The 25,865-nt window shown below is 41.5% G+C and overlaps 1 protein-coding gene across 1 annotated transcript in view; it reads left to right on the top strand.

Moving 5' to 3' along the window:
• Positions 1-206: 206 nt before the first annotated feature.
• taok3a (TAO kinase 3a) overlaps positions 207-25,865 on the top strand; it is a 52,975-nt gene continuing 27,316 nt past the window's right edge. Inside the window, exons 1-3 of the mRNA XM_079731733.1 lie at positions 207-380; positions 21,540-21,782; positions 25,675-25,746. Coding sequence (XP_079587859.1) covers positions 21,648-21,782; positions 25,675-25,746 — 207 coding nt within the window. The 5' untranslated portion in view covers positions 207-380; positions 21,540-21,647. The remainder of the gene's footprint in view (positions 381-21,539; positions 21,783-25,674; positions 25,747-25,865) is intronic.

The following is a 25,865-nucleotide window of genomic DNA, read 5'->3' as shown; positions in this document are numbered from 1 at the left end:
AACTACTAGCAGAATTATTTTGCAACCACTCATTTACAATGTTCTTATATCATGTTTCCATTGGACAAAAAAGACTCTTCTTAGCCTACGTATGTTATGATCTCTATCTTTTTGTTGAATTTGTTCTAAATATACGCGCCATGTCTCTTTGCAGGCTGCTACACAGTCCAGGCAAGTAGACCAGTATAGGACGCAACTTATTTCCGCCTGTCAAAGTAGCTGTCAAACAAACCGCTTCGAGCAGCTGCTGCTGGAGGGACTAGGAGCACCAGGAAGTCCTGACTACTGACAGCACTTCGGAAAGTCACACCGACATCTTCAGCGTTGGACTAAATGTGTTGGATAGCGTTCGTTTTTCAACTGCTACACGAATTTAAGTGGTAAGTGTTTGTTTTCCGACAATAATACGAGAATGCGTTGCTGCTGTTCTGCTTGCAGTCTTAGTACTACTATTGAGCCCTGAACCCCTCGCTCATTCACAACGACACTTCCTCGTGGGTTCAACGAGGTACGCTTTGTTCAAACTAAAAGTGCCCAAACCGTATGGTTAACATGTTTTTTTAGTTTCAAGTCGTAGCACGCTACCTTGCTCTGCGACGTGTTTTAAAGCGCGCTGTTGTCCACATTCTTAAGTGCTGCTTGTTTTACACGTCCGTCCGATGCCGTCCGCTAAGTGCGTAGTGTTGGTTTTGGACAGCTGAGGTCTACACCTGGACATCATCATACACCTGGACATTGAAATCATATTTACATATTTTCCTTTATAGTATATCCTGATGTGTCGCTTTGGCTTCACGGTTAAGCACAGTATGCCATTGACAGATCATGTTGTCGTTCCGCAGGAGGTAAATTTAAACCAGACTGTTCCCGACGGGTTATCATCACAATGTGTATCATAACATTTTGTATGATGGGTTATCTGTGTATCATCACATTGTGTATGACGGGTAACTATCACATTGTGTATCTTACCATCACATTTTCCATGGCGGCTTATCATCACATTGTGTGTGACGGGTTATCACATTGTGTATCTTCACATTGTGTCTGACGGGTTAAAATCACATTGTCTATGACGGATTATGATCACATTGTGTATATTATACTCACATTGTGTAATACGGCTTATCCTCACATTGTATAATAGTAGCCTACTACAATCGCCACACGATGACTCGGTGCTGGTTAATAAGGACATCATGTATGGTAAATAAGGGCATGTATGATGCATAAGGACATATATGTTCAAATAAGGCCATGTATGGTCAATAAGGATGTATCGGCCGCATGACACGTCGTTAACCGTTTTCTCCCTTTCAATGTTTCGCGTTATTGTGATCAGAACGATTTTCCTCTGCTACTTGTTTCAGATCAGTCTCTTAAAAGACTCCGAGTTGGTTCGTTTAACATCACAGTCCCAAATACAACAATATACCTTCAACCCGCAATTAATTTAGGCTATACATTTGTAAAATATTATCACTACAATATTTTTGCTTCGTATTTGTATAAATGAAATGTAGGTTAACGTGACGCGCTGAAAATGACCGATTTTGATCAGAGTGCTGAAACCCAATCTGACCAAACATGATGTCATCCTCCAGTGTGTATCGCGCATGAGGAGGAGCTGACAGCCGCGTTCTGGTTCTTATTGTCCCAGGATTTGATATGAAAAAAAAGATTGTGTGCATCCTCAGAACTCACATATATGCCATTATGTTCAGTGTTAAAATGTTTTTTTTTAACTAATCATTTGGGCTGAAGTATGACGGCATAATATTAAAGCAACGTGTTTGAAAGCAATCATCTTTTATCAATTAACCACCTGAAGACAATTTACCCCTCAGAGTAAATACAATAGGTATGTCTTTCATTTGTTCTGTGACTTTGATTATTAAAAACAGTAGACTATAGATAAATAAGGGGATAGCATTTAAGACACTTCATTGATTGTTCTCTGTGTATTTATTTACTTCTAGTGTTGAAATAGTTGATGAATAATGTATGAATAGCCTGGGTCTATTTATAGACTGTAACAAGGTGCTCACCTTTAGAACAGCAAATATGAGCAGATTCATAGGGACAGGTAGGAGCTTCTCATGACAAACACCACTGTGCTATTCATGAATCTGCACAAATCCCATCAAGAATAGGTTGCCTGTTTGCCTTTGCATTTGTGTGAATTCACGGGAGCATGAGAACAAGGGCACATCAGCTGTTCTTGACGACAGTCTGATTTGACTGTCAGAGAAAAGAGGAGTGGACAGGAAGACTGTTCCTGCAGTAGACCATGAATCAGAGCAGGAGGTATAAACCAAATTCAGCACCTGGACTTCACTGAACAAGGCTTTGGTTAATCTGATGCTGGATAACTGTGGACTTATTTTTGAACCGCCTCACTTCAGAGGTTCTTTTTCCCAAAAACTTTGAAGGGTGTGAAAAAATCTTAAGAACCAAAAAAGTATAACTATGGAGAGGTTGTAGATGCAACCAGTGCTTCCATGGACCCTGATCCATGGGCGGAGAATGATAAGTTGGCAGCCTTGACCTCAATATTCCTGACTTTGCTGTTGTTTTACAACTCTTCTTATGTAGTGCAGAACAGATTGAAGTGCCAAGTGCCTAGAAGATCAACGTGCAACTACAAATGACTATTGGAAGTGTTGGAGACCATGTTCCACGTTGTGGTCATTTACATTTACATTTAGCAGAAGCTTTTATCCAAAGCGACTTAGAATTAGTACATTTGTCATAAGAAGTGAAACAATATATCGCTGTCAGTACAGTAAGTAATGGTCACTGTTCTTTACAGCATATGATTCCTTTCCAAGATTATTTACCCTGGTTGTTGGCCTGAATGAGGGTCATGGATGTCAAAGTTACTGATTTACAAAGTGATGTTGTTGAATCCATGACAGAATAACAGTCCTTCTGGTTGGTTGCCAGGCCTACCAGTGGACCATTATTTTTTTTTAACATTTAACATCTCATTGTAACAATATGTTCTGGAACTAATTGCACAATTACTTAACTACTACTACGACTATAGTAGCAGTTGAAATGTATTAGTTAATAGTTAATGAAGCCTTTGCAGGCTTGTGATCAGTGTCAACCATAGGACTTCAGAGTAATGTTTCAATGCTTTCTCCTGATCTACTTCACCATGCTCCTCAATTCCCTCCAAGGAAGGTCTTGTATTCGTCTTGTCTCCGCTTGTCAGCCATGTGACAACAGGCCCACCTTTGGAGAAATAGAAGAGAAATATAAATGTCGCTTGGGTTTTTCAGCCGGTTGCTGCAGCGGTTAGTTGGTTTCGTCAAATATTAAAGCGCTGCTGTCAGGCTTAATGTTCTGCAGTGATCGGGTTTAGCATGTCTAATATAAGAACGCTGTCTGAGTTGATGAGACTTATGCCTAGACCTCCGTTCCCTTGTCCCCTTTTCGTTGCTCCTACTCAAGCAGATGTGCGGTTCACCCGTACTATTATTCAAGATTTTAAAAGACTGGTCTAAGCTGCATGGTTGTAAGATCTGAAGTTTACCACTGAAGGAACACAAATGTTTGGCTAAAGAATAGTGTCCATTTGATTATTGAAAACATGTATGTCTCTTCACGCAATACACTATATCTACTTGTGATTATTAAGGTAGAATGTTTTGTCCTTATACTGTATACCTAAATGTCCATATAAAAAAGATCTAAAAGTAGACCTTGAACTCTTCTTCAACTTCTGTGAAATTTTCTGAAAACGGGGCAAATGCAATAAGAGTTGATTGTTTTTGCATACATCTTAAAACACACTAGTCAGTGTGTTGTTTGCCCTTCATATTAGGGGAACATATTTCCTGAAATTAATTTGGACTCTTAATCTGGCCTTAACCAACCTAAATTCTCCCATGTGACCCCCCCCTTTTCCTGGACCTCCACAGTCCACTGACCCCCTGTAGTAGCTCGTATCAGATTCAAGATGATGGTACTGGCCTACTAGGCGGTCAGAATTGCCTCTGCCTACCTTCATGCTGTTGGTCAGACCGCACACCCCAGGTCAAGCACTCAGCTCAACAACTTCAGCTGGACGTCTTGTACTGCTCCTTCTTCTGACAAATGTATTATTATTATTATTAAGATGTGGGATACATTTATCCTGTATTAAATATGTGGTAATGCAGGTCAAATGCAATGTCATAAACAGAAATATACAGGCCTTGTGGTTGAATGCCCTTAACCTCTCTATCTTCATTTGTCTTCGAGCTACGAGAAAGAGTGGGCATTTACTCTCATCTACCACGAGAAAAGTGTGAAAGCAATCTTTTTAAATTAGCCAAGCAGCTGGTATAAAACCTGAGTCATAGCCTCTGTGGACTGCATGTCCTCGCTCTAGGTGCCAGAAGCTGGGGCCTAACAGACGTCCAATAAGATGATGGCATCACAATCACTGTGACCTGTCTGTCTGCGTACTGCTGTTCTATCGCTCAGTGACCGGCTGACCTGCTACAGATCCCTCAGCATCTCAGTGATTATCTTAATCTCAGGACTGCGCTTCAGGAGCTTTGGGGTGCTGTGCGATGCAGCCGCCTCCCAACCCAGCCCACCACATACTGTACTTTGAATACAGTGCAGACTGTCGCTGACATATTTGTGGTGTTCTCTTCCACATGTAGGGTACACTTTTCCCCTCTGCACTTTGCTAGTTCCCATATTTACTGGTAAGCATAGAGACTTGATATGCTTATGACCCCCTGACATGTCTGAATAAGATGTTGATCGCTTGGTACGCAATGTTTCTGTTAGATGGTCTTTTTTGATGGTCACAAAAAACGGTTTGGCAGGTCGGTATTTCCGGATGTGGGGAAGCAACATGAGCATTGTAATTACAGCCCTTTAAAACAGATGTAGGCCTAACTCTGATCATCCGGCCCTGTACATGCCCAAAATCCCCCCTCATTATTCCCAGTGAAATATGCGTTGTATCTCAGTCTTGCGCCACGTTAAAACTCTGCGGCATCACCAGGGCCAGCATCATCTCTCCATCGGAGACCTCACCATGGCTCACGTGGCCTCATACCCCCGCCCACTCCCTGTCTCCTTTCGGGGAGTTCATTTAGCTTGGCAGAATCAGGAATAAAGACCAGGCCTTGGAATATTTTTGGAATCGCATGTTCTCGTTGCTGTAACTGTAACTGAGGCCTTCTTAAAATATTGAAAGCGTCATCTCTTGGGCCTACGGTGTGGGTTCCATGCTGCTGCTTTCCCTCCCCTGCACTGAACCTAAAGAAATGACAACACAGACATCCGGCCTGGCCAGAGCTGCGTGTCAGACCAGCTTAAGGTGCATCATTGTGATCGACACGTCGGTTGATCCGAGTCTGAGCTAGGGTGATACATCTTGCCAAGGTCGTCTATTTTTGGGTGCTTCTGGTCCCCGTCCAATAACACCAGTACAATGTTCTTTGTGTCTCGTAGGTCCAATGTATTTTCTACTAGCTCCATATTTAAGAGCATCCATTGTTAACTTTGTCGCTCATTTCTTTCAATCATTTCTGCATGATTTAACCTATATGTAATATACAACAATATGCTAAAGCAAATCCTTTTTTCGTTAAGCATAGATTGTGCATAGATTGTTGCATACAAGAAGCAAGGATTTGTTTATTCAATCCAACATGTAAAACCTAATTCGTCAAGCCCATACATGGAAGCCAACCTGTGTGTGTGCATGCTTGTGTGGGTCAACCCTGGGATTATTTGAATGCGTCTGAAAAGCTGTTTTTCCTTTCAATTACAGATTGATATGACGCATTGTTACGGTGATGTCACCTTCCTATTTTGCTGAGATAGCAAACAGCCTTTCTGGTCCAGCTGCTTAGGGACCCGACGTTAACACTTAACAATGTATTCATCTGCGGGAGTCCCGGAGTGCGTGCAAAGCCATCCGACCCCCCTTCAAACGAGACATCCAAGCCTCAGCCCAAGCACATCCCTAATACTCCAACTGGATGGACTCCATGGGGTCAAAAGGAGATTTGCTTCTGATGAATCTGTGGATAAATTTGAAGAGATGGTGCTGTACTCCCAGCAGCACCAAATCAAGTTAAATTAGGTTGTATTCTAAATCAGCATGAAATCATATCTGTTCAAATCCCAACAGAATTCTGTGGCTGAAATGCAGTATGGTGTGGCCTCATTCATTTATAATGCATGGCCAGATATAATCTGAGGTTAACCTCCCTCTGTTGATATTGGGGTTGAGCAATGGTAGCTTCAGTCCACAGCTAAGCATTAATACAATCCCTCTTCAGATTATTTTACTCACTCGGTTTGTGATTCATGGAGCTAGCCATAAATAATTTTCAGGATGTTTGTTTACACACTTTCTTGTGAAATAATGGGGGAATATAAATTAGGATTTGATTTCTTTCTTTTTTTTGTCACCAGTCCATATAAGGATGGATTTGTGAGTCTTGTGAGTCCTTGTGAGCTCCCAAAGCGTGAGTTTGAATAAAACAATTGTCTAATTATAATGTAAAACTCAGATAACTACCAGAATCAACCCAGACCCCCCCTGCCCTCTGACACTTACTTCTGCTCTCTTCCTTTACACACACACACAAGCACACATGCACATGCACACTCACACACACAAATGAAACTGCTGGCATTTGGTTATGTTGGTTATGATTCTCTTATCAGATTAGGATTATTTTAGAAAGTTAAAAAACACTGAGGTTTGGTCCTGAGCAGAACAATGCTTTCACACAAGTTACTTGGCTATATTGCAGCCTGCGTGACCTGTGTCAACTGTCACTGCCTGGGAGAAGAGGAAGTTGAAGAATCAAGACAATTTTCTGAGAAGGGTGCCGGTTGGCCATTGCAGTTTGTCTGGCACTAGGTGTTACATTTATTCGGCAGTTGCTTTATCAATGGTTGCTCAACTCTCTTTAGTGGTAATCAAGGTGAAATTTATTTTAAAGACCTTGTCACTGATTATATTTGAAAAACAAAACAATGAGCAATATCCGTGCCATAGATTACAAGATGCCATTACACAACATCATCTGAGACAGCAGAGCTACAGTTTGTAATTCTTAATCATATTGTGAGGTCTTCTTTCTAACCCTCTCGTTTTATTTATATGCAAGGCTCTACTCAGAGTCAAGTACTGGCAGTATTTTTCTTTCCTCCACAAACAAATATGTACAGTACAAAGGAGATTTACCCAATGAATTATGGATTGGCTGAACACAGGAACATGAGCATGGTGTCTGATCTGGGTTGTGAGTGATGGCTAAAGAAGCCAACATTGGTATTTCGAAGTGGCCAGGCCCTTGCCCAAATCTCATCTCCAACTCCAACACATTTCAAATGCATAATACCCTGTGTTCCACAATACGAGGGTTGAAGAGGACGACAACGACAATAGGGTTAGAAATTGTATTTGGTGATGTTTAGGATATATATTTCTTTTTTCAAAGATAGCCATTGTAAGATTACTTCCATAATGTAGCCCCCACACTATACAGGGCCTGTTACCCGGCTTGTAATGATCCTGCTACCAAGCAGCTGTCAACATGATAGAAACAACATGATAGTCATGGTAACCAGATCTATCTTTAATAGAGCCTGAAGGTGTTTAAGGCTTGGTGCTTTAGATGTAGAGCATAACAATGCACATGACATTTCTTATCCAATCAAACTATGCATATGTTGCCTGAATACCAGTCTCATATGAAATACCTTGTTTTGTGACTTACTGGGCACGTTTAATTGAAGATGTAGCCTGCTTGGCATTGTGTGTGTCTTGTTTGAGTTGAATGCTGGCTTCAATAATTGGTCATACACGTTTTGGAGTTTATTATGGCTACATTCATCAAAATGTGTGCATGTTAGCCGCTAAGTACTTTACTTAGGCTTATGGTTAAAGGAGAACCCCCTTATACATTGGCTTGCATTAGGTGACTCCCTCTATAGTTCACATATAGTTCACATGATTAGCTGATATATTTACTTATGTTGTCACCTGCTGATTAAGTGCTGATGCGACACACCTATCCGCTGGTTGAAAGTGAATAGACTGTAAACGTCCCTTCAATTCAGAGACAGTTACCAAGCCCCAGAAAGAAAACACCTGAAAGCATTTCCTAAAGGCCATATATGACTGAGCAAAAATATGCACAGAAAAATCACATTGTCACATACAATTATTTCATACTTTTATTTATTTTGAGGCTAACGGAAACATCTTGATGCAAAGATTGCATAATGCATTGTCATATATGTATTGACCTATGGTTGCCCCCATTAGTGAAGATTATGAAGCTATTTGAGGGCAAGCCATTCATAAATTATTTATTTATTAATTTTTTCAGAGAATCCGTTTTTTTTTATGCCATACTACGGAGGGGGTAGGGGGCTCATTTCTGTGCACTGAATTAATTCCCAAATTAATTGCAGGCAGACTTAACGGGGGATAAAAAGCTGAAAAATCCTAGGGCCTAACACCCATGGGTCCACTCCCACTCCCTGTAAACACCAGTGATGATGTACATAATTTATACAGTCAGTGTGCGTATTTGAAGAAGAAGAGGAGGCGAAGCACAAGGGAAATGACTCATTGGCCTAGATGCATGTTTCCCTTTTAGAGTTTCTCTGCATGATTTAATCTCTTGCTCGTTCCCTCATCCTCTCTGCTGGTTGAGGATATCCTATGTCTTTAACAAGGAAGAGTCAAGTTAGGTTAAGAGATGTGCATTTCCGTTTTAACTAGCTATAGCCTACATATAGCCACATTTACAATTACCAAGTGCTTTCACAAGCACTGTATGTAGGCATACCACATCCACCAAATGCAGTGTATTGTGGTCTCTTCTGACATTTGGTTGATCAAATGAGAATAATTAAGGCATTCTGTCCTGAGCAGTCTGAAATGCTCCAAACCTCCCTTTCTGCCCTTTTTCCCCCCAACATAAAAATCGCATGCTTTTGAATAAAATGGTTCCCAGTGCCCTGGGAGTCCTGGCTATAAATGTAATGGTGAATCATAGTGTCCTCCACATCACTGTCCTGAAATTGGGTATGACATCATTGTTGTCTTATGAAGAACATTGTATTTTTAGGGTAACAGAGGTCCTCATCCTGTGTAGTGTGGATGTCTCACCTGGGAGCCTTGCTCAGAGAGGTTGACCTATACCAGCAGGTAGGCAGACCTCATCAACGTCATGCTGGTTGACAGTAGCCAGGGGCCAAACCGATGATTGACAATCACCATCGATATCTTATAGATTTATAGTTTGATTGGTCATCTCCAATCCTGGTTATTTTAGATACAAAACTCACCGCAAAATATGCTATTTAGGATTCAATAAAACTGCAATTTGAGACATTGTGTGTATCCCTTACTGAAAGTAAATGTGGTAGTGTGACTAAATTGTATTGTATTAGCAAATGTCTGTTTTTTTTGTGACGATAAGCTATTGTGATTAGCAAAGTCAACCAATAGCATGTGAGTGTGCATTCAAAACATCATCAATAAAACGATTGCAAACATCATAAATTCCACGATGTGGGTGTGTATTATGAAAATCATCATCAATCTATCGCTCAAGGACATCTTTTACAAGGCATTGTTAAGACCGTCCTGCTTTATTTCATATGGCCTGTGCTGGATGAACTCTTGCCCCATCTGGTACTCTGGCCATTAAGATGCTTATCTTAGGATAGAGTCCCTTCTATCTACATGGAAAATGGTCTAACCTGTAACTTAGAAACAGCAACGAGTTGCACAATATGTTATTGTGAATATGCAGGTACATGTCTTTTACACACAATTTGGTTGGTGCTGAATATTCTCAGTTTGGTCACAAACAATACTTTTATCACACTACACCCGGGAATGTTTGTATAAACCCTAGATTTAAACAAACATTGCCACCGTCCTCCGTCCCCCGTCCCCCGTTTGAAACTTTTGCTGATATTTTTTGTACTTGGCAACTCATTGCCATTTCGCTCCAAACCAAAAAAGCCTCTTGGATACAGGTTAGAAGCATTTCCTGTGGAGTTATATATGGGACTCTACGATGAGATTAGCATGTCAATGGCTATGGAGTACCAGATGGGACCAGATGAACTCGACATTACATGAGAGCCTCAGAGAAGAATAAGACTGTTGTCCTGGGTCAGCAAACTCCCTCTGTCTCTCAGGATGACCCTTAGCTAAGCACTGAATGAGGGGAAACTTGACTCTCCAGCTCGCCCTAGTTTGCTTCTCATGAAGTGGCGAAAGCCATGATCACGTGAGGGCAGAGTCAGCGTGACTCCGCTGTTCCCCGCACCGGAGCTTGTGTCGTGCTTGTGCCATCACTGCCTGTCTGTTCATTTGTCTCTCTTCAATATTTTATGCCACAAAACTTTACATGTGGCTTCCCCTCCCTCTTCCCCTGCACGATGCATGCTACAGAGCATGCAAGTATGTTTCCATTCATCTTGCCACCGCTCTCTGATGAGAAAGTCCTGTTGGGCATTGGAGCTGTGTTTTTAAATGGCTCTAGCCAAAGCTCCTCCTCCCTCACCTGTTTGTTCGTACACAGATACACATCCACATTCCTCTAATATGCCCTACCACACACATCCATCACACCCCTCGGTATGCACTACCACGCACATCCATCACACCCCTCTGTATGCACTCTACCACACACATCTACACTGCCCCCTCTATGCACTACCACACACATCCATTATTCCCCATATGTGTGATCTATTCTACTCTATTCATGTTGCCTAATGTTTATTGCATGCATGTTGACACCTTTGCGAAGTTAGATGGTTCAGCTTGCAGGCACTTGCTTTGATGTCAATGGCATAGTTACGAACAACCCAACACGAGGTCACTAAAATACATGTATTTCAATGTATAGTATGTATTTCAATATCAACGTGTGCATTGATCTTGGCAGAAGCACAACAGTTAATATGGAGGCTGAAATGCCAGACGCGACACAGTGGGTGTAAATCATGGTTAATCCATACTGGCTACTCACGTGTCCTCAATCTCACACACCACGTTTCTCTTCACTCTCAAAGCCACACTCTGTACCACACCAATGAGGCCTACTTTGTATTAGTGCATGTGTTTCACATGCCTTTCTTTTCCCTAACAATCATTTTCTATTGGTGCAACAATGCCAGATTTATTCGCCATCTTGTTTATCTTTCAATCAATCTTTTGTTGCTTGAAGCCTTTCTGTGATGGTGTAAGGCTTTACGCTTTTGTAGATATGATGAACATCTGTATGTTGTAATCTGAGTGTTTATGGCCTTTACAAACGAGTTTAGAAGTTCATTATTTATTAACAGTAGTTTTCTATAGGGCCAATCTTTTTTTTGTTGAACTGTCCTGCCAAAACATGAGAGAAGGCAAGGACATAACAATATTTATAACAATAAATTGTGGCTTCTGTTATTAGTACTATTTATTGGGCAGCAGTGGCTCAGGAGGTTAGATCCCAGGCTCTTCCTAGCTAATTGTTGAAAATATAATTTTCAACAGTTGTAATATGCTTTAGAGGGGACACAGGTCTGAAAAGGGCTACAAATGCAATGAATTAATAATGTACTTGCATGTAACCCCTGGTTTGGAAGTCCTGAAGATGAGCTAAACCTGAAGTCCTGAAGATGAGCTAGAGATATTGCTATTCAGCAATATCTCTCTTTATGGAGGTCTGATTGTTTGGAGTAAAAATACACTGCTTTGTTTATGGAGTTACCAGCTAACATCGTCTGTCTGTCCACGCAGTGAGTTTGTGGCCCTATCATATTGATGCAGTCTGTTGTTCTCATCTCATCTCAATTTGTTTGTTCCTAGATGGACACACCCTGCTCCCACCTGTGGTTATGACCTTTATATGGACAAACCTTTACCTTGATCTGCACTCCTACCTCCATTCTTTCATGTTCTATAAAGCTGTGTGTATCTTCTTGATTTAACCCAAACCATTATATACCTGAACAATATGAGATGCACTCCCATTCTGGAATCGTTAAATGTAGCAGAATAAAATTCCAGTTCATGTTGATTAGGCCTTTCCTTTGCTGCTGCTTTTTAAGGCTGTTTTTTATCATTTTTTTTTGGCAATTCACTTTGTCTTATGTAGTTTAGAAGTCTCCATTGAACCTTTTGTTTAGGGTGATTTGGCACAGTAGATAATGATTCATATTTATTGTTTTTTTTTAACGCTTATTAGTCTATTTCATTATCAATCCTGTTTAATCCAAGATTTATAAGTGAAATATACCAGCTGAAATAGCTTCACTGGAAAATGAAAAACTTACTAGAATGGCATAACACAATAAGTCAATCTAATCGCGCTCTTGTCAAAACAGTAACGGCACAACTTCCCCTCTATTAGACTCATCACTCGTACTATGCTGAGCCAACGGGATTAGTGGGCATGATGTGCTAGGTCGCCAGCACCACCTTCATCAAATCCATTTAGCTGTGAAGGATCTAAATCTGAATGCATTGTTCTTTAGTCTACATAAGCAAATGCTGGTTATGATTCTGTGGTACTTTTCTATGTTCAACGATAAGTTAACATCTAGGCAATCACCAGCCCTGGGGTCAACAAAGGGATTTATTTATAATTAGCAACCTCCTCCCTACCTCCAGGCTACGTTGACTTGCTGGACCACATGGTGGGACACGCGAACACAAAAAGTACTGCAAAATGTCCCAGTTTACCCAGAATGTTTTTAATATCTTGCAGGGGTAATCTACCTCACATGTGTGTCACACACATGTTGACTCACTCACACACAGTGTGTGTGAATGTCCAATGATTCATTTAGAGGAGATCGTACCTCCAGGTTAAAGGCTTCTAAAATTATGAATCTTTCCTGCTCACACCCTTCACTCCCCCACCAATACGGTAAAGATAAGTGAAATATTGTGTACCACTTGTTGCAGTGCAATTCCTGCTTTTCGAAGGATACTTTAAAATTACATCCAAGTCACCAAAATTGGTCAAGGCTTATTCCTTTAATTAGTGTCTAAGCAAGTCGACCGATGCAAAAATGTGTTGTCTTCTTAGTTCTGATACTTTATATTTTTCTCTCAGGCCTACTACCATCCGAAATTAAACATGAGGAAATACACCAACATATTAATACCATCATGTCTGTTTTTATCTCTCTTCCTGGGTTTGCTTTTTTACCCTCAATCACAATCATGAACGCACGCGCACACATACAGGTTTAATGCTGTGAGTGTGGTAACAGCCCATTAATGCATGTAGTTATTTTTCTCCTAATCTCTAATATGTGAAAGGCATTTACAGACATTTACGTTTTTGTTTTTTTTCACAGTCTGTCACACAGTATGCCACAAAATTCATCTGTATTTATGTATTCATTCAATCATATTAATATGTATTCATTGTTATCTCTATATGGGACACTTGCAAAGTCTCTTGTGTCTGCATGTGTAAATACGACTCACACCTCGACATGGCTTCTCAAGACAAGTATGGAAAGGCTGTTTCCCCTGAGCTTGGGCTTCCATACGGAAACTGTGTGTGTGTGTGTGTGTGTGTGTGTGTGTGTGTGTGTGTGTGTGTGTGTGTGTGTGTGTGTGTGTGCGCTCGTGACGTGTGTAGATCCCAGTTATACTTCTACTTCTCTCTATTTCTTTTACTTCTGTTTTTGTGTGTGTGTGTCACTGTCTCCTTAATGCACTGAAAACATGAAGTCTAATGGGACCCACATGCTATTAGTGTGTTCATTTAGAATGGGCCTGTATAGGAATTAACGAAGATTATATCATCAGCCTGGTTGATTGTCGGATCTGTAAATGTTGAATTATAGTTGTCCCACTATTTTCCTGACCCTCACAAGTGATCAGAATTGTCTGGCCTCTTCAAGTGGATGGTAGTAGTTTGTGGTAAAGATTAATTTAAAGATCAGATAACAAGTTGACACCTCAGCTTCATACAATACTGAGATCCATACTTTAATGTTATTGCGCCATTATCAGCCAGCCGTGTTGAGATCATGGAATAATCAAACATGCACCTTTTAAAGGCATGGCCTGCTTTCCAATGGTAACTTTTACGGTGACGGTGGGGTGGCAGAGAAGAAGAACCTCTGGTTGCATAATTGTTTTGGTATATATCAGTCATAGAGTGTGAATGAATCCCGTCATGTGGTCAGAGCTGTAACTGTAAAACGCAGCAACAAAGGCCAACAGGTTGGAGAAAAAACACTGTTTTTCTAGTTAAAATCCCGGTCATAATGTAAGCATCACAACAACCCCTGGCTATCTCTGTAACTCATTTCTTACCACTGTCAATGGAAGTTTTTTAAAGGCTAATCCTGAATTTGTAAATGCAACATGGGAACTCATTTTTAAAAAGCTACCGTTAGTGAATGGAACATGTTTTAAGTCTGCCATAATCTGCTGACACCAGTGTGAGCTTGTAGTGTGTCTCAATGACGTTGCAAAGCTCTGGCGAATCGAGCCTTCAGAATCTCTAAATCCCACTTATCTGTGTTTGGGTTGTATGAAAAGTATGACAGTCACTACTAAAATAAAATACTACACCATGGAGCCTGCAGGATAACTGGAACACACCTTTTAGCTTTTCCGTGCTTTTCTATCTCTGGATTTTCATCCTGGGGGATTTAAAGCAGCACTTTTCAGATCATAAAATAATCTACACCACACCTCCCAGCCTTATGAATCATTTCCAGCCCCATCCAAAGGACCTTAACCCTCTCAAGTTACCAAACCTTTGCCTTTCTTTTTCAAACTCTTTTTTTCTGTGCAAATGGTTCTAAATGGCTTTACACTGAAAACATCAAACCACTTTCGGACAGCTGCGATTTGTTTCTTATAGCCATTAACATTAAAACTAAACAGAAATAAACAATGCAAATAAATGTGATGCACAAAATCATATATCTCAATTTGCTCCAGTAGCTGATCTCCGACCACTGATACTTTCTTTTAAAGGGGAGTTGAACCAAAAATCCATATATTTTTTATATGTCATATGTGATTTTCAACATAGTGATCTATTTAATTTTGTCACTGTTCTATGTCCAGTGCCAACCAGTTTGTGTACGTTCTACTCTCAAGTTGCGTTCTTTTCGTGACGTCGGACAGAGGTCACGAAAAGATGATGTAGATGGCCATGTGCGAGAGAGGGTTAAGCTTTCCAGACAATTACTGTATTGCCAAGGCGTGTGGTACATTTCACATGCAACATCGCTCAGAAACAACGACGGTAGTAGCTTAAAAAAGTATGCATGGGTCTTAAACGATGGGATAATGCCCTATCCCCCCTCCTTCCTAGATGTCTCAGCCCAAAACTCTTTAATCTAATAGTCTTAGAATTGGAGCTTAAACAGGGGTTTTACTTACACTTTAAAGTACATCACTACCACACATATATAAAAATTCTGCCTTAGAACTTCATAGAAGCTGAAGTATTGACACAATGGTGTATGTGATTCAGGAACATAAAGTTGAATCTCCTTCCAATGACAAGCCTACACACATCTCAGTTGTGGAGTCATTGTTAGCATTGCAAGCACTGCAGTACATGTGCCTACCTGTGTAGACACAAACTGAGAATCCCTTCTCTGATTCACCCCTCTGTCTGGCATTGTTTCAGCTTTTTCTCTCAATCCTGTACATGCTAGTTCTCCCTGGGCTCTGAATGTGTTCAGAAGTATGGAGGTTAGTTTGTTTATGTGTGCATTTGTCGGACTCTCTTACTCCTCTTATTGATGTCTGCTTCTTCCCCAACTTTGTTCTCCTGGCCACATGCCCTGCTTCTATTGCTCCATTGTTGTTATTGTGAGTATTTAAAAGGATTTGATCTTATCTTGCATGTCAAAGCATCTTGTGAACGTTGTTTTTTAAAGGTGCTCAGCTGAACAATGAATGTTTAACATTATTATTCTTCCATTTCTCCATCATGACGTCTGACTGCCCCGTCAACCAGTTTTTTTTAACGTTGTTGCTGCTCCATCTCCATTGCTGTAGTCTTCCTCATAACAACTCAGTGCTGTCTGGCATATTATCCTACACTTTGATTAACCAAGCCATCGGTTGGTACGATGCAACCCATTGGTTGAAAGTGAATCGCTTTCCCTCTGGAGGATATGCTGATGTGGTGCAGTACACATGTGGAATCGCATCCATAGAACTTAAACTGACCCAAGGACCCTGAGGGAGGGTTCATGATTCAGGGTTCATGATTCTAAATGTACAGACTCAAATGTAGATCTCTTTGTTTGTTTGTGTGCTGTGCTCTATGCATTTAACAATGAATATTCCTATTTAGGTGGTTCTTATGTCTGGTCGTTGTCCGCAGCGGACTTGGCCTTTCCTCCATGTCCTTCCTCAAGCTCCACCGCAAGTGAAAAGTTGTCAGCAGAGAAGGAGTAGCAAGTGGACGAGTGAAGACAGAGGGTTAGGGGAGGGAGGGGAAGCATGAGGAGAGATGTGGCCACAACTTTCCCAGAGGCTCCTGCAAGCGTCAGTTAGTGTTATTAATCATTCAGGGACACTCGCAGGGCAGCACAATACATTTTTATCCCACCCCACCCCTCCCCTCTCCATCTCCTCTTTTATTATTGAAAGCGGTTCCCCTCAACACCCAATCTGCCACTTGGCCCGATGAGAAAGAGGGACGGGGATGAAAGTAATGACAACAGAAGGACTGGCCCTCATTGGATACCGTGGCAGAGGGGAAGCAATGGGTAGTGGTGTGGCACTTATGTCGATATTAAACCAGGAAGTAATCAGCTCATGCACACAGAACGTGTGTGTGTGTGTTACCTCCCCACCTTTTTTCCTTCCCGATACCTATTCTGAATAAATACCGATACATACAGCATCTTGTAGCTACTAATAGCAGTTTTTCTTATTGTAGTGTTTTCTTACGATGACAGCAATGTATAGCTGGTTCACTTCATATCTAGATCAGTTCCATTTATAATCTATAATGACAATAATACATTTGTATTCTTGTAGCTAAGCGTGGGCATCCATGTTTTCCGACTTGGTAGCTCGACGCATGTAGGTCAGAGATGACGCGTTTCCCATTCCGACTTTCAACCTCCAACCATTAATGAATGCAGCATAATACGTGTAGGTGTTTGTGATGTTCTCTGTCTGTACAGTAAATTGGCTCGTCATGTGATGGTATCGGATCGGCGCGTGACTTAATCTGTTTGATTTATGAATTTGTAGCTTTTCTTCTTTTGTATGAAGTTGTTTTCTCACAGATTGTGTGTGCCTTTTTGAGCGTGCATGAACTTTACCTGTGTCTCCCTATTTAATCACATTACCGTTCGGAACAGTTATAGTTTATTGCCCGTTGATGAGAATCATCACCATCACATTAAGGGCATTTTTATAACAACATACTGACAGACGATAGAATACGCAGCATCGTATTAATAATGAGGTTGACCTATTTAACACAGCACGCACACACACACACACACACACACACACACACACACACACACACACACACACACACACACACACACACACACACACACACACACACAGTCTTAGATTCCAATGATCTTCCTTTCTCAAACATGCTAGCTCAATCAATATCTTTTGCCATACTTTTGCCTTTGATAGGTAAGGGCTTTATGATATTGAAACAATGTTTTGACAGGATCTCAGGCTTTGAGCAAGGGAAACATGCGTACACACACACGTGCTAACACACACAGCAATCCCAGCCTCAGAGCTCTAATCGCTCTCTCTGTCTGTGTGTCTGTGTAAAATCCTAGCAGTAGTGTGGACTAGATTATTACATAATTTCTCTCTCTCCCTCTTTTGTACCGCTCTATAGTTCTTCACAGATCTTTGTGACTCACTCTGGCAGGATTCAGATTTTTTTTTAATGTTTGATTAATGCTGAACAGTGTATGACTATGTCTTCCTAATTCATGTTCCTGCCTAAAGCTGGGAGAGGAGGGATGGATGCTGGTATAAGCTTCTAATGCCACACACACACACACACACACACACACACACACACACACACACACACACACACACACACACACACACACACACACACACACACACACACACACACACACACACACACACACACACACACACACACACACAGTGGTGTCCAGAGAGCAGACTGAGAGAAGGAGAACTGTCCGCTCCATCCATCTGACTGTTACACGTTGCTCTCAGCGCACGTTGCTTATGTATGCATGTGTAGAAATGCTTCTCTCTAAGTCATATCGTTCGTGGCTTGGCTATCTGAACAAATCCACCATCCTCTAGCCTCACTCTTCTTTCTCTCATTTTCTGTCTCTATATCTTATTCTCGTTTTGATCCTCCTTCAGATTCAAGAAATATCTCAATTGGTGTTATCGTGCATGCACTGTCCCCCCCCCCACTTCCACCGCTAGCTGAACGCTGGTCTGGTGATCTGATTTGTCCTTGTGGGTTTGATGATGACCAGGGCTCGTGGACATTAATTAATGATGGAAGCGCAGGCATGGAAGAGGTGTGTTATGTGCCCATGAAAACCGTGGATCATCAAAATATCCCATAGGATCTGTTATAACAGATCCCTCACCATAACATCCTCCTATTGGTTCAAGGCAACATATGGATGGGTGTTATATCTTCACACACACACACACACACACACACACACACACACACACACACACACACACACACACACACACACACACACACACACACACACACACACACACTATGCTGGGATCTCTGTGTAGTGCCAGCCTTACAACCTGTTGATGCCACATTACATCACCTCACACATCAGAGAGGGGCTTTAGAGCGGTACGCTGTGAGGCCCCAGAGGAAACATGTGACTTTGTTCGTTTGCTCCATTTTTATCTACATTCCTCACTCATCCAGCTCTTCCATTTGCTTTGAAAGGCATGCTGAAATCTCTCTCTCACGTCAAACGCTCTCTCTCGCTCTCATATGTATGTACGTATAAATCCTTTTACTACCACTTCCTCTAGGCTCTATTAAATCATCGTATCTCTGTTGAACCTATTCATGTGTTCATCTCAACTATGATGGGCCTCATTCCTTGACGTTCACCTCTCCTTGATTTGATTTGAGCTCATCGGGAGAGCTAGACAGACAAGTTTTTCATTCTTGGGTCCAGTAGATCATGGGAGTAGTTATCAGTTTTCAGTGTTTATCCCATTTATATTTTTCTCTCTGAATATTTGTGATGAACGAGGCCTCCTGTACCATCCCTGGTCTAGCTCTGGGCATCGTATGTACCCCAACACAAGGCTGATGGAATGCCCTTGATGTGATCGCATACGAACGAATCAAAAACATTTTTATTGAACCGAGATTGCATTCCAGCTGCAGGCCTATGTGTACATGGGCTTGGCAGTTCTTTACTTTACTGTAGTTGTGAAACCTCACACCTTTTTCTTCGCACCTACTTGCAACAAATATCTGTTGATGTCTGCCTGGAGCAGGAGATACATACAAGCTAAACACATTGCATGTGTGATTTTTATAATTATGTCAATGGGTATACAAGGCAACCTTGTCTAATTTTAACAAATGGGTAACTTTTGATTTCAAGGGGAGAAATACATTTTGGTTGGCATTGAAGACCTTTTTTCTATACCGGCTCATCCAGTTCTGGTCTGCCCCACAACCGGAGTACCTTGTGTGTATACTTACAACACCTCGTATTATTGTTGAAGTGTCCTAGATGAAGATAATACGTCAAGGATCTGGTTAGCAAGTTTGAACAGAACAAAGGCCTGCTTGAGGATAGACAACAATTCAAGACTTGATTTAGTCTCCAACATCTCTGTTTAAAACCTGCCAAACTAGTTCATGTTTGTGTCCTATTCATAATGCCCCCATGTCCTATTCAACAGAAGTGGTTCAGTTTTAAAACTCCCCTCCTTGTTGCCTCTTGATATGGAGTCTCAATGTAGGCAATCATCATTTTAAATGCTGGAATACTTTCGACGTTTGAAAATGAAGTTTGCGAGACCAAAATGATGGCATCCGAGAGCACCGTACTTGGACCCGACCACATCGCCTTCGGGGCGTTGCCCGTAAAGGCCTGTTCTGCTCAGTCCCAGGAATGATTCACCAGGGGAACAAATTCCTATCAAGCAGCAGTACTTTGAAAGTTACTGAAAGAGTGGAGAGAGGAACGAGTCATTGTGCGCCTCCGGCCAGTCGAACACCTTGCCCGCTTATGGGTCACTTCTTCTTGAATCAGGGGTGTTTGGACTACGTTTCAGCGGTGGGGGCCCCCAGGTGCAGCAGCACAGCTCTCCTTGTTCTCCTCTGCTGTTGTGTATGCAGGACAGGGGGGAAGGTGTATTTGAGGTCTTCATGATGGCTGGGTTTGCTGTAAGAGCAGGGGGCTCAGAATGATGCTGATGGTTAGTGTCTGAGCCTGTGTGGCCATGTGTCTTACTGTCTCAGCCTATACGTCAGCCCGCCTTGCATGGGGCCGGCCTGTGTGCACGGTTGTTTCACAGTTGAGACTGGGACAGGAAGTGTGTGTGTGTGTGTGTGTGTGTGTGTGTGTGTGTGTGTGTGTGTGTGTGTGTGTGTGTGTGTTGTGTCGGTGGTAAGGCTAACCCTAGTAGTGTTGTCTGTGGCCCATTGGTCTTTAGTGTGTCTGTGTTATGGCCACTGTGGATGTGTTTGTGTGTGTTTGCATGCATGTTTGTGAAACTGCATATGTGAAAAGGCTGCACGAATGACTCAGCTTTAGTGTGCGGTGGGGGTCGCAGGGAGAGGGATGCTGTGACTTTCTGCTTGCATGAGCAACAGGACCAGACAGTCAGCTGTTTATTAAAAAAGATTCAACCACCATTTTGTGTATATTCCAATGAACACAGTTAACACACTGAAAAAATATATATGTTTATACCGTATACCTGGAAAGGTGGGTTCTTTATAATAAAGATCCCTTTGGTGTTCAACTAGTAGAATCTTTCTCTCTCTTGGTTGTTGGAGTCTGGTGTATTGCATTCTGCTGTCTGAAGCAGTCTAGTTTAGTTGTCTTGTTGAAACAACACAGCAAACATGGACATGATGACTGTAGACACTAGGCCTAGATACATATTTTCTAGAAGGGCCCAAGTATCTGACTCCGTATGACAATTAATATATATTGTATTGAATTCATTATTTTCTATTGTATTGTATTACATTGAATGTATGCACATTATATAACAAGGCATTTACTTAGCTGAAGCTGATGTCCAAAGCGTCTTTAAATCAGATACAACCCAGAAATTGAAGGATCAGGTGGGTTCATAAAATTACTAAAGTACGCAAACAACCGAAAGTGCTACATTTGAGAAAAAAGAGATCGATAATGTATTTATCTACTTTTGTGTATTACATGTTTGTGTATGTTTATGCTTGTGCAATGAATTGACGTGTGGGACCTGTGTGTGTTGATGGCTATTCTCTGGATGTGTGAGTAATGGTCCTTCCTTCTACCCACAGGTCCAGCTGGCCAATGGTGGACCTATGGTGGCCATCGTGGACGTCCGGTGGTGCTAGCATCAGTGTGTGTGTGAGCGCCCTCCTCGCTGCGTAGCGCACGTGCATCCCATGATGCCGTCGTCAACGCGGAAAGGGGCGGTGAAGGACCCTGAACTGGCCGATCTCTTCTTCAAAGATGACCCCCAGGATGTGTTCTGCGACCTGCACGAGATCGGACATGGGAGCTTCGGGGCGGTCTACTTTGTGAGGAACCTTTTTACTGCATCGCCTTCATCCATTATATTTGTATGATCAACTGTAAAGATGTTAGGCGTAGCGTCCAGCACCTATTGAGGTTGTAGATTTGCACATTTCAAAATGTATTCAACCAGCAGCAGTAGAATACATATTTAGCACATTTAGGGTAGCACACGACATCTATGGCCAAAATGCATTAATATTCAAACCTTAATAACTTTTTAATGCGATAGAACTGCCAAACAGGACCTCAAAAGTACTTCATATGGAGATTAACTAGCCATTTAGATCTAAACCGAATCAAAAGAAAAATATTATTGGATTTGTATTATGAGAATGAAACCACATTTTTCCCTTTGATTTAGAATGAAGACTAGAGGAACTACATGTACGGCTCTGCAGTAAACCAACTCAAGTTCCTAATAAGGAACTTCATTCTAGTCTCTACCGTGACAACATAAAGCTCTTTAGAGGAACTACATGTTAGGCTCTCAGGGAACCACATTAATATCATTAAAGGAACTACATGCTAGTCTCTAAAGGCCTGAATGAAAGGCTATCAAATAAAATGCCAATAGTTCAGAGTTTCCGATCAGAAAATTGAAGGGAGAAAGGGTATAAAATGGAAATGATGGAAATGAACTGGAATCCAAATATTAACTAAAACATGGTCTGGTGAGGTGATGGCCTCAACAGCAGGCATATAGGGTTTGAGTGTGCTAGGACTAGAAATCAGGAAGTGCATGCAACGTTCTCCCTAATAATTAGTCAAGCAACTGAATTGCTCTTGTTTCAGATTTTAATCAAATTAGAAATAAATGAGTGAGACAAGTGTGAGTCACAATTGGGAAAGGATATTATTATGACTATAATGATTATTTATTATGAATACAGATCTGCTCTCACCATTGCGTTTCTTATTCCTTTCATCGCTAATTGCTCATCACCCCTTTGACTCCAGTGCCGGGGGAAAGGGCACATCAGTGGAACATTCTGTGTTCAGAAATTAAAATTCCTGCCTTCGCTTTGCAGCACTCATGCACTGAGACAGCTGATTTCACTTATTCACTATACGTCTGCGTTGTCCTAATGAGCCAAAGCCAGATGGTGGACTGGAAATTCAGGCATGTTTTACGTTTTTAAACCAGAATCTCTGTCCTTTGGTAGTGTTGCTTGAGAGGGTGATGAAGAACATCATGGCAATAAATAGAGCTCTAGAGACTGAGGAGCTTATCTCGTCCGATCCTTGTCTTCTCTCCCACCGACTACCCCTGACATGCTTTCTCTTGACCCCTTTCTACACTTCCTCTCACCGTGCTGCACTTTACTCTTCACCCCTCTCAAACCTCTTAATCTCTCTCTCTCTCTGTCTCTGTCTCTGTCTCTCTGTCTCTGTGTGTGTGTGTGTCAAAATTCAAAACAAAACAAGCTTTATTGCCATGAGAAACAAATGGTCAGACTGCTAAAGCAGTTGAAAAATGTGGAGGTCAAAACATAAAATGTTAAATCCAAAATATACATTCATATCAAATATTAGAATACTAAATATATAGAGTCAAATGTGAAGTACTATAAAATGTCCAGTATCTCAAATAAACTCCTCCCTCCGCTCCTCTCTCACATAACACATGCACACCCCTTTCTCAGCATGGCCAGATGCAAGACTGGGTGTTAAGCCTCTACTCTTCCTCCCAAGGACAGCTGTTCTCATAGTGGTGGGGGGAGAGAAGCTGGCAATAGAGGGGGCAGGATTTTGTACGCTGGCAGGGCACTACTTTTCTCATCTATCGTTTGACACGCACACACACACACACACACACACACACACACACACACACACACACACACACACACACACACACACACACACACACACACACACACACACACACACACACACACACACATAGCCCTTGCGTCAAGCTGGTGTAGTTCATTTGGTCCAGTATTTAGCCCTTGAAGATGATGATGCACATGTCCTATCTGCTCACTGACACACTTCTACTGTCAACGCTGTTAGCTACATACAAATGTATAGCATGCTAGTGAGCCAGCTTAGGCTAGGACCTACACATGTGCTGTATGCTAGTGAGCCAGCTACAGTTAGGAAATACACATGTGCTGTATGCTAGTGAGCCAGCTACAGCTAGGACATACACATGTGCTGTATGCTAGTGAGCCAGCTACAGCTAGGACATACAGAGTACTGTGTGCTAGGTTCAGACCAAAGTTGACTCATAAATCATGGATAATTAAAATACTGGAAATAATTAGGGATGCTATGGTTGTCCTGACCTCTTCTTGAATTATTTAAACATAACCATTGTTATTAACAAGGTTTCAGTTTTACTTTTGTGTCACATCAAAGGTGTCATTGCTAATGACTACGTGCTGTTAAGTTGAAGTTTCATTATTTAACATTTATTGTGTATTCATCTTGTAGATCTGCGTTTAACAGGGGACAAAGAGACACACTTTTGTTGACAAATGAATTGTGTTTTGGTTGGGGAATGGTAATTATATGTATGTTAAATGTTTGAGTTCAGAGTTTAAAAGAGAAGGTTAAATGGGAGTTGGAGCACTCAAGGTCAAAAGCATAAGAATAGATTTGTGAGTTAATATGAGTTGGTTGTTAATTAATTTCAAATAAGACAGATGCACTGAAGTGCACTGCATACTGTGTGCTTCTTTGCAGGAAACACTTATTCATTTGAGGGGAGAAGTATTTTACAACTGTGTCTGCAGTACGTCACATTACCCCCAGAGCCCGCATCAAACACCAGAGCAGTGTTGAATCAATTAACCCTCTGTAATCATCAACATACCCCCCCAAGCCCTAACTGCACTTCAATATTTCAAGACACAATGCGTGATATCCTAGTCAGCCCATCAGCACATTCCACCGCTGGGAATAGCCAACCCATAATGACAGGCTGGTCCTTGGGCTCAACAGGGCATTGCATTTCATGGGAGATCTCTGTTGCTCTTTGGTGCCGTAATTCCAATTGATTCCCGACATGAAATTCCCATTTGTGGGGTGGACGTGGACGTGGGTTAGGGCTAAGCTGCATCGTCGCTAACCCTGAGGCCATATGCCCTCAGGGTTAACACTGCAGGTTTAAAAAGGGGGGCTCTGGATAAAGTAAAGCAGCTCAAGCCTCCACAGTAGCTACGAGCCAGCTCTAATTTGCTAGCAGTCTGCGGTGTTCAGGGTCACTGCTTAGCTTTCAATGTGCGGCTCCACAGCAAAAGCCTATTTTGTTTTACTGCGTTAGTGGCAGATTGTTTTTTTACTTTACGACGTCTAGTCCCCCATGTTGATGATTGAGCAAATATATGTTCTGTTGAAATGATTTGCCTTTGTGATTTTGGATACTTGCCGATTTTGGATTACGCCTTTCTGCAAAACTCAATAGTTGCATATCTTTTTGGAACAGATATAAATATGTATTGTAGAAGAGATTATTGTCAATAGGGAATTTAGTTTGGTTGTAAGTATTTTTCCAGTGTATTCTGCATTTTCCCTCAGCAAAAAAATATGTGTACTTTCTTATTAATGATGCATCTGGGTGCGTACAAACTGCCTATAAATGAATTCGAAATTGTGGAAGAATTGACATTGTATTTATCAAAATACAGATATACTCTTACAATATATTATTCAATCAATATCTCACATTTGATGGCAATGGACACAGCATTGCTCATTGTGATATGCAGTATTAATTTATGACCCATTTTCTTTAAACACTTTCCTAGCGACATCGTGTCCAGTTTTATTGATGAACTCAATAGAAAAGGTTAAAGGTCGAGTGGTTGTTCTGAGGGCAAATGTTCATGGAAGTGTTCATTCCCCTGTGTTTGAGTTTGACCCCTCTCTTCGTCCATTCTCCATCAGGCCCGAAACTCCTACTCCAATGAGGTGGTGGCCATCAAGAAGATGTCCTACAATGGGAAACAGACTACTGAAGTGAGAAGCACGCACACACGCACACGCACACACACACACACACACACACACACACACACACACACACACACACACACACACACACACACACACACACACAATGTAAAATATTAAATATT

The sequence above is a fragment of the Pollachius pollachius genome (genome assembly GCF_949987615.1).
Source record: "Pollachius pollachius genome assembly, chromosome: 1".
NCBI lineage: Eukaryota > Metazoa > Chordata > Actinopteri > Gadiformes > Gadidae > Pollachius > Pollachius pollachius.
The sequence above is the reverse complement of the archived record's forward strand: the minus strand, read 5'-3'. Positions and strand labels throughout refer to the sequence as shown.